Here is a 10,209-nt window from a genome sequence, read left to right as displayed (position 1 = left end):
CATGCTTCTACTGAAACTTCATGAGAAAGCAAGTGCGAACCCGTTAGATGTTCAACTTAATTTACACATCGTTTCTTTCTGAATTTCCTTTTTCGTGTGATCCTGCTGCCACTTCTGCTATCGGTTGGCATAGCTTGTATATTTGACCACGGCAATTACCCACAACATCTCACTTCGTTGACAAGGAGTTGTGTTTGACATAAAATTATAAGGGTTCTATAATTATATTCCGACTTTGTCGACCATTTTTTAAATTTATATGTCCTTATTTTCAAGATATGTTAATTTATCATTTGTTTTTTTTTGCTAATCGGGACAATTGATTCAACCTTTATAAGCATTGGTAAACCTAACAAACAGCACAGAAACCATATAAACATATGGTCAGAATTTCATGATGGAAAACCTAAGGATAAGCATGCACATAAAACATGATTTTTTAATGTATAAGCACAATTTAGTGAAAATTTGAAAAAATTAATGGGGATCCATTTTTTTTGCCTTGTAAATCTTATGTTTTGTCTGAAGTTCAATTCCCGTAATTAACTAACAAGGTTTGATGAGAGAAACCTAACTCAACTCTCCTTTTCCTTGCCCTCAGGGTCTAGAGCCTGTTCGCCTATAGAAGATGTTGACATTTATATCTGAACCGGCCATCCACAACCACAACCAACTTAATCAAATAAATAAGCATTTGAAAATTATAACAATTGTGCATGTCTTATCTGTTATGAGCAGTCAAACATATATAAAAATTCTGTGTCTCAGGTCGATTTCTTAAATTATTTGAATGGCAGCGGCCAAGAAGAATGTTCGAACCTTCAAGGGCGGTGAATTTTTTCATGAGAGGGTTGAATTAAAGTTTTTAAATTTTGATTGGCCGGAAATACAATTTTTTAAAATTTTTATATAAAACAAGTCAAATTTTCTAAAATTTAGATATAATTTTTTTTTTTTTAAGTATGGCAAGACCCATCCCTGCGAACCTTCAAAGGGGGTGGTCTTCCATAACTTCTCAAAAGGTGAAGTATGAATTTGGAAAATAGATATTATGGTGAGCAGTGTTCTGAAAAAGAAAAAAAGCCCGAAATAAGAACGAGTTCGGAACCAACACGGATGACTCCATGGCCACCAAAGTCCAGAAATCCCGAGCACGGTGTTCCTGCTTCCCTTCGTGTTTTCAAATTCCCAGCTTCTTCAGCGAACAGAAGAAGAAGAAGAAGAAGAAGAAGTCCCATGCACAGATTGATCCACGAGTTTCACGAAAGCCTGACGATTCGAAAGATAGGCCTGAGAAGCAAGGGAGAATATGGATGAAGTGGTCTTGGTTTAAGCCGATGAAATCTGGCCGGAAACAGCTGCCGGAACTTAATCCGAGAATCGCTCAGATGCTAGGATGGCACGAAGTCGGACGAAAGGATGCAGAGAGGGCGATCACGTCCACAGCTGATCAGAAGATCGCCGGGAGCTCAAATGGCATTGCAGATGACAATTCCGGCCACCAATCTAGACCTGAAGCCACAATATTTCCAACTAAAACAACAGTCGGCGACTCGTCGGCAGATCAAAGCCAACAAAAGGTACCAGTCTGGATCCATAAATCAGAAAAAAAACTCGTCCCTATTTTGAAGAACATACGTTTAGTAAGGAGGAGAAAAAAAGGGACAGGAAAATTAAAGTGGCAAAAAAGGTTAACTTTTTCTAATTAGTTCAATCACAAGGCAAATTCTTCCCACGAACATTCCAAGAAACTAAGGTTCTCACATGAAAATTTTCTCGGCGCGTGGAGAAGAAAAAGTGCCCTGATTCCTCTCCCTCCCCTACACTGACAGCGGAGAGACTTTCATTATGTTTCCAGGTTGCCACTTTCTCATGAGTACTTTGAAACTTCCGCATTGATTTTGACAGAATATGTGTGATGGTTAGACTTTTCTTTCGTGTTCTAAAATTCTTGGTTGCGGTTATCAACTGCTTGTTTTCACAACTTTCTAACAGATAGATTTTTCGAAATGCATAAGAATTAGAAAGGCAGAAAGTGAAAAGAAGAAATCCAAATTTGATGATTCGGCTCCTCATTCATAACAAAATTCGAAGGGGAGTTCTCAATCTTATATTACGTATCACGCAAGAAATCAACAACTTAATAAATTCAAGTTTAATTTATTACGTCATTCATTCGGCCAAATTATCTCCCCTGCTTTCGTCAAATTAAGCAGTACTTAAACTCATGCGTGGTTGCACGAAATTAGAAAATCAATTATCCAGTTCATTTACGTTTCTGGTTCAACTTTCTCAGGCAAATTTCCGACCGAATAGATCAGAATCCCAAGAAATTATTGCCATACGAGAAATTCAAGAAGTGACAGCGGCACCGGAAAGTCAAGTTCATGAAACACGCGGTCGAGATCCGGCGACAACTTCCTCGGAAAAGAATTCTAGCTTTGAGAAAACTAGTGCACGTAATAAGCAGAAGCCCCGGAAATCCCTTCTCCCACCGGATTTTTCCCGGAATCGGATCGATAGAGCAAGGAAGAAGTCGGATTACGAACTCGGGCCTATGGTAGGGATGTCAATCGTTCTTGTAAGTCTTACTTCACTGCTTCTATGCGGCAGACTGTGTTCCATCTTCTGGACCAGCGCCTGTCTGTGCTTGGTCCCTCGACTAAGGAGGCGGGAGACCACCCACCGAGCCGATGCCGAGATGGACGGTCATGCTCAGCTGGATATGGACTCAGATGAGTACAAGAAGAAGGTGATCATGGAAGGCATGCTCAAAAGGAACCACAAGAACTGAATCTAACTTATTGGTTCCATAGTCTTAAAAGGTGAACATATAGAGAGAGGTATTGTTAATTATTTTTTGTAGAAAGGCTAACTTTTCTTGGTCTTTGCTCAATTGGGTTGAGATCTTAAAGAGTTTATGTTTCTCTTTGTTTCTTTTTTTTTTCCCATTTTGAGAATTTCAAAGGGATTTTATTACCATGGTCCTGTTGATACGTGTGAATAAGAATTCATTTTGGCACGAAATTTACGGTTGCTTACTGTTTTCAAAGAATATTAATGTCTCTAATGCATAGCAAGGGTGGAAATGGATGCGAAGATGAGGTTGTCCACTGTATTGGATCCCATTCTTCGCTTGCGTTTGGTAGCTGAGATATTTGGTTTCATTTTTTCTCCCACCAATATTTATTTATTTTTTTCTCTAATAGATGTTAAGAAGTAGGGAAGTTGCTTTTCGAGAGGTATAGCATAGTTGGTTGGCGGTGGGTTCGACTCATTTAAACAGCAAACTTTAAGAGCCAGAAATTTTTCATGAGGCGGGCCGAATTAAATTTTTAAAATTTTGAGTAGGGCCGAAATATCATTTTTCAAAATTTTTATATAGAACAAGAAATTTTTTTAAAAAGTTTACATGTAATTTAAAAAAAAAAGCTTTGAAGTGGGGTCAGGGCCACCTCTGACTACATTCTAATTGATAAGTGTACCACCGGTCCACCCAGATCCTGAAGTATTTCTAAAACTCTAGAGCTAAGAATGGAGGAAAGGTGTAGCATAGCAGCATTTCCTCACCGGAAAAAGTGGGAATGTTGCCAATAAGTCGTGGACTCTAGGATGCCAGGTAGGGGAGCCGTGTTAGATGAAGTGATGAACCGTGTTTGGATATATCCAACACAATCCTGTATTTTCGGTTCACCATTCCAGGCATGAGATAGGGATGTCATGTCCTTGGATCTTTGTATAGCAGGAAAGAAATTCTTGAGATGTCTGTAAATTTATTGTTATAATTGGGAAGATGGTGAAAGAGAAACTCTGTAGAGTTGCAGATTTTAAGTTGTTAAAGAACATGGAGACATAATGAAAAAGTATGAGCACGCGTCATGATTGGTGCAATGTATAATTAGCAATCGGCAATGCTACTTTCAAAAACTCCTCCTTAATTTCAGTATGCGAAGTGGAAAACCATGATAAAATCATGATCGACCTAGTGTGAATATGAACATCTCGAGGTACCTTTTGAATTTTTATGGTTTGACAATGTTATGATATCAGGTCCAGGAATTTCAACAGATTGCTCATATTTGTTCTACATGCAAAACCAAGTAGCTGATTCCTAGATCATCTTAATTTGCTGGAAATAGAAAAGAGGAAATAAGGTCTGATATGAGATCGGAATCCAGCCAATTCTGAGTCTGATATTAGTTGTTATCTATAGTGTATTTACTTGGTGTCCAACTTGTTTCAGATAGTGCACTCTTCAAATTGACCTACGATCCTTTTCAACCAAGCACGTTTTATAGTTCAACTCTCATATTTATTGCAATTAATGACTGTAATTGCTAAAAAATTGTTAGAAATTTAGTTGTTAAGCACTTTACTTGAATAGAGAACTTAAGCTTTCACTTTGTCAAAATACAACCAGCGCCGCTGGCATATTTAACCTTTGTCATCGTGGAAACTGTGATCACTTTTATTATCGTATATCCCAGTCTCGACCGCAACACAGAAGCTTTGCCTACCTGACCAAGCTATTGGACTTAAAGGTCGGTTCATGTTGAAGGAGGTCAAGAGTTCAATATCGGATCCAGCGTGCTTTCTTTTCCAAAACCTGGATCGGTCTGTAGCCCACGGAACATTTGACCTGAAACTGACCCACCTACACACAACAGCTGGTCCGGGTGAGAAGGAGGTTAACAACACACCACCCGACAAAGACCCGAAGGTCCTTCCTATTTCCCCTGCTTTCAAGGTCTTGGACTACATTAGAACTTGAGCAAGGTATGTTGTACCCTTCAACTTGAGTATCATGATCACACCTTTTACAGTTTAAAAGAATAACACCTATGAGAATCGAATAAGAAGCATGTTTTTCATATGCCGCCTACCCAGCTAACCATGGCATACTACACCCTTGCGACCCACACAACAGCTAGTTAACCAAATCAGGGTCCATATCATTCTTGCAGGATAAGGTCATGCAAGGAACAGAGAAGCTGCTGGTCAGCACAGAGATGATGATGATATCAATGACGATGGCTGGGGATAGTGGTTAATATGTAAAACGCATCCTGTCTTTTCTAATTCATTTACATGTGAAGAAGAATATCGTGGGTGATGTTGCAAATTGTATTTAAATGTACCTGACATCCACCCCATTTCAATTTGAGGGGAGATGAAAAGCTTGTCGGATCATCCTCTCTCTTGCCCACTTTCAACGATTAAGTTGTATATCTTTGGTGATGTAGAACATTGTATTCAAGGATATCCAATGACGAATACGCCCCACTGTTTTCGATGGTTGAAGGGGAGAAATCGAAGCCTAGAGAGAGATCTTATCTCTTCCTTTGAAGGATTTTATAGTTCTCGTTCAGAGGTGAGTTGAGAACATCAGCAAGTTGTTAAGAAAACATGAGTTCAAAGTATTGCCCATTGGCAGCTGATATCTAGATTCAGTAAACCAAGTGAAAACCAGCAACAAAGGTCGAAAGCAATTTCTGACGATTAGTGTAATTTACTTTAGAAAAGTTGTCCCTGAACTATCTCAATACATATTGTGAGTGCCTCCACAAGGTTATGGTCAAAGCAAACCTACCATGTTAAACTAGAGATGTCAATATATCCGATTTGAATCGGATATCCGACCAATCCGATACGAAAAAATCGGATATAAAAAAAAAAATTAATATCCGATTAAGAAATTGGATCGAATTCGGATTTTAATAAATGGCATCCGATCGAATTCGGATTCAGATATACATAAACATCCGATTGGATTCGGATACGGATTCAGATCGGATTCATTTGTAGACAAATATCATGTATCTAATGCTATTAAATTTTGAAAAATGGCAAAATCCAATTCAAAATTCGGATTCAAATATAAATATAAAAATCAGATTCAGATTGTAAAATCGGGTTTCAGATTCGGATTCGAATATGACTTTTCTTTATTCGAATCCAGATCTGAATATATGAACCCCCAGAATTGATAATATCGAGTCCAATGATGAATTAGCTATCTTCCCTCCTGCAATGCACCTAGTTGAAGCTGACATAGTTGCACCTAAAACGAAAAAGATGGAAATCTAGCGATTTTTTGTGGTTTTTCAGTGCAACAAACTTGAACTGATATCTAATGGATGAGATATCGTTCGAGTAAACTGATTCATGAGTTGCTTGTAAAACTATGAACCTTTTTCTGATGACAAGTCAAATAAATATCCACTTCTAATGAAGTTCACGCATTATGATTTGTTACATCCAATTCTAGTATATCCACATTCAGATCCACCTGTTCACAGTTAAAGCCAATGCACTCGGATATTTTACTCCAAGCCAGGGAACGGATGTCTTCTCTACCTTCAAATGGTTCAAATTGTATATTGAAACTCAAGCTCTTCCACAAGTCCTCATTAGTACTAACGGCCATTGCAGCATTTTCTGATGATTCTGTGAAGCACTTGCATGATAGTGGCTTTGTGTATACACTGTCACAGACACAAAGAATATGCCTAGGTGTCAGCATATAGGTGAAGTATCAGTATATTGTTCGTATAATGAAGATTATTAGTCCTAGCCTAATAACTTTGATTCGAAATTGGTGATTAGAAGAGGGAGCCCAACGTCAATCATGAGACACCAGATTGGTACCTATTGTGCTCCGAGGACCACTCCAGCCACAGCTAGTTATACACATACAACTACTGCTGTTTATTGCTGTAAGTATTGCATGCAAAGACAACTAGGTTTAGTATGCTGCCAAGAACTGCAGCTGTTATTTTGGCTATCAAGAAACGAAGATCAAAACCACTAAATTATCTAAGAAAAGATAGATTGTGGCTGGCACCACCCGAGTAATTGATGTGGAAAGTTCATATAACTAGTTGCCTCATAGCATGTAACGTTCGAGGGGTTGTTTGATTACTCTATATTTGAAATCAATCTATGAATCTTATGTAGATCTGACATGACATGCTTTTGCTGAAGTGGCAAAAGATCCATGCTAAAATCCATGATTTCGATGATTTAATTACTTTGTGAAAATTAAAAAATAGGAAAAAATATTTATTTATTTGAAAGTGTTTCACCTAAACATAAATATAATTATAAAGAACTTAGGATTGGTTGACATAGTTAATGCAATTAAATAATTGGCACCATCTATATGTATACAACTTATTACCTTTCATTGCTGGCGAAAATATATGGGTGTTCCTTATACAACATAGAAAAAAGGCACCAACTTCATGAAGTGTGACTGGTATAATCGTTTACAGTATTTCCACTTTCATTCCCTGGCAACAGAAAATACGGATGATTTAATGAGGACGATCTGCATTTATCATCTTTTCTCCACATTACCTAACCATTCTCACCAGAAAGTATTTAGCTGGTCTATGAGCATCCACTAGAACCAGAAGCCAACCATTACTTGAAGGCTGGAGACCTGAAGGATTCTGAAGACAGATATAAGATTCCACTTTATATGTCGTATTGGTTACTGAAGCATAGCAATGCATCTGAAAGCTGAGAATGCAGCTCGAGTGGCATGTTCTTTCTCTGCAACCAAAACAATCACCTATTTTCAATAGTATGAGCTACTCTTTTCAACACACATGTACAACATGGGCACCCTAGAGAGGGTTTCTTACACGCGGGTTCGATACAGTTCACTAGGGAATTCATATATTCTTTCACTTTTGTGAGTTTGCTTCTTGACCTGATGAGGTTATAGACGGTCTATGAGCAGATTGAAACATCAAAAACAAAGTGATGCAAGTGCCGAGAAGAAGCCTTCTATCTTCAAGTTTGGCAGTTACAGAAAACCTTATGCTTGGCAGGATCCAAGATGGAAGATGGAGTGGCCAAAAAGAGTAAAAAGATGAAACTTCCAGTTGAATGCAGCCCAGGTGAGGCTTCTGAATCAAATTTTGTCTAACTTTTACTCTGTCCTGCCTTCAGATACTTGAAAACTCCATATGCAACAGTCCCACCTAGAAACAAGACAACTGTTGGAGTGAACGATGGGTACAAATATTTTACAAATAAGTTGTCCCATTCGTCAGGTAAGAAACCTGCAAAACAAAACGGAAACGTGCTTCAGATACTGTTTTTTCTTCTGAAAGCTTTAGCGTAACTGTTAACATAGAAGACTATACGATGCGTTCTTCCAGGAGCTTCATCAAATGTTGCAATAAGCACCCGAAATATTGGGCTAAGATTTGTTGCTTCTCCTTCATCGAGACTTTAAGTCACAATCATGCATCAGCATTCATCCCATTTGCTACATACAGAAAAGAGGGTATCGGTACTAAGAATTGTGAGATCACAACCCGCTGGCCCAGAAAGAAATGCCCGATCACATGTTAATAGATGATACGCCAAGCACTTTAATCAAATTAAAGTGATTCAAAAGGCCGTCTGAGTAAACCATATATTTTTGCAGGGACATGAAAGGGGGGAATTGAAGCCCTGAATCTTGACAAGCAGCCTCAAACATTAGGGGATCAACTATCAATTGAAGAAGATTACCCACCAAATCATGAAAATGACAGGAAAATAAACAACCTGGTTAGTGCCATGAATTGTATAGTTGAAATGATATAAAAATGTATGTAACTATTCGATTTTGAAATCATTTAACCATCTCCCATTTTCCAATCGAATAAACGCGATGACGATGAGTTTGCTTTTGTAAAGTTATTCCTAGGAGATATAAACATATGCCTTTGGATACTTGGCAGGCTCTACGAACAGCAGCGTACCTCCCTGCGATTCATGGTCAACAAAATTGTGCAGCAAAAGAGAGAGAATAACTTCTACAGCCGCCCTAAGCACACAAGCCTGCCAAAAATTGGCTTAAAGAAACTCTTAATAGGGGATTCTCCATCTTTCCCCTTCCCAACTCTTTTGCATTGGATAGAGATTTTTCCAAGTAATTTATAGTTGAGAATTGAGGCAATACCTGAGGCCGCTAGAGCAATGCCTTCAACGAGTATAAGAAGGCCGAGACCGAGCCAGACGAGGATGAATGCCTTTTCTTGTTCGGGCAATGCACCACCATCATCCTTCTCCGTTGCCGTCGCCGTTGCCGTTGCCGCCGACTGAATCAGCGGCTTCTGCACTGGCGTCCGTCGGACGACCCTCCTCTTCCTGCTGCCTTTGCCTCCATCACCGCCGCTTCCGCCACTGCCGAATCCAACCCCGCCAATGCTCTCTCCCTTGGGAGACGCAGCGGCGGCGGATGACGATGGTGGTGCCTTTGGGGCTCCGTCCCGGCCGTCCTCACCCGCCGTCGTAGCTCGCACCACATTGGCGTTTCTGGAAGTAGAAGATGTGAAAGAACGGAGGCATCGGTTGAAAGGTAGCGAAGAAAAGCGAGGGATACGTCGACGGCTTCCACTCGCCGCGGCCGGCAACGCGCCTGCGAGACTCACGCTCGCGCTCATACCAGTACTATGCCGCCCTCTCTCTCTCACCCCCTCTGAGTCCTGCGGAGATGGGAAGACGAACCAGAAGACGCACAGATGCTTGGACGGAGTGGGTGCCCCACCCAATCTGATCCGCTAAGCGGGCGATCCCTTTTGTCCAGATAAGGTTCGTCTGAGTAATCTGGATCTAATTGCAGATATTGGGGTGGATGTTGGATCTAAAACGTGGTGAAGGAAGCATGAATCTGTGCTCAACATCCGCATGAAAAACCGATTCACATCAATAAACTAGTCAGAGCGCCCGGCATACGCCAGAGCAAAGGTTGATATGACAAGTCTGAATCTACTGCATTTCCTAGACCAAAATGAAATATCAGATAAAAAAAAATCATGCCAGATTTTAATAAAGTACGTTTTCCGGCAAAATACTATTAAAATACGATAAAGCACATTAGAAGACACATTATATTATTGATAATTTTTTTTGAGAAGCAACATGATAGTAATTGACAAAATATGAGGTTGTTGTATAATGACCATACGTCGATCCGTCTGAACAAAGTCTTTTGTTCAAAGATAATCGGATTTGTAGGGTGTTTGATCAGGTCGGATATGTGGAATTCTACAAGGAAAATTCTCATTTGTTATGAAATAAAACTGTGTTAACAAACAAAAAAAAATTATTATGGAATTTCATAGTTTGGAATTATGATTCTACAATTTAGAATTTTTCATCTTTTTTGAAGCACAATTATGATGGTTTTTGAAGCACATATTATGA

The 10,209-nt window shown here is 39.3% G+C and overlaps 2 protein-coding genes across 2 annotated transcripts; one reads left to right on the top strand and one right to left on the bottom strand.

Moving 5' to 3' along the window:
- The first annotated feature begins 1,124 nt into the window (after positions 1-1,124).
- On the top strand, positions 1,125-2,965 carry LOC116260593 (uncharacterized protein At5g23160). Its single transcript, XM_031639046.1, has 2 exons — positions 1,125-1,580; positions 2,297-2,965. The coding sequence occupies exons 1-2, from the start codon at positions 1,125-1,127 to the stop codon at positions 2,792-2,794; spliced, it is 954 nt and encodes a 317-aa protein (XP_031494906.1). The 3' UTR covers positions 2,795-2,965.
- A 4,485-nt stretch (positions 2,966-7,450) lies between these two features.
- On the bottom strand, positions 7,451-9,569 carry LOC116259874 (protein LPA2). Its single transcript, XM_031637845.2, has 2 exons — positions 8,963-9,569; positions 7,451-8,072 (listed from the first exon to the last, which is right to left on the bottom strand). Exons 1-2 carry the CDS (start codon positions 9,444-9,446, stop codon positions 7,933-7,935), a joined length of 624 nt encoding a protein of 207 aa, XP_031493705.1. The 5' UTR covers positions 9,447-9,569; the 3' UTR covers positions 7,451-7,932.
- Between the last annotated feature and the right edge of the window lie 640 nt (positions 9,570-10,209).

Source organism: Nymphaea colorata, chromosome 9 (assembly GCF_008831285.2).
Source record: "Nymphaea colorata isolate Beijing-Zhang1983 chromosome 9, ASM883128v2, whole genome shotgun sequence".
Lineage (NCBI taxonomy): Eukaryota > Viridiplantae > Streptophyta > Magnoliopsida > Nymphaeales > Nymphaeaceae > Nymphaea > Nymphaea colorata.
Note: the sequence above shows the minus strand (reverse complement) of the source record. Positions and strands in the feature narration are given on the sequence as shown.

Coding starts and splice junctions, on each gene's coding strand:
- LOC116260593 (XM_031639046.1), top strand. CDS start 1,125: ATGGCCACCAAAGTCCAGAAATCCCGAGCACGGTGTTCCTGCTTCCCT. Junction 1,581..2,296: donor CAGATCAAAGCCAACAAAAG/GTACCAGTCTGG, acceptor CAACTTTCTCAG/GCAAATTTCCGACCGAATAG.
- LOC116259874 (XM_031637845.2), bottom strand. CDS start 9,446: ATGAGCGCGAGCGTGAGTCTCGCAGGCGCGTTGCCGGCCGCGGCGAGT. Junction 8,073..8,962: donor CATTGCTCTAGCGGCCTCAG/GTATTGCCTCAA, acceptor TTTGTTTTGCAG/GTTTCTTACCTGACGAATGG.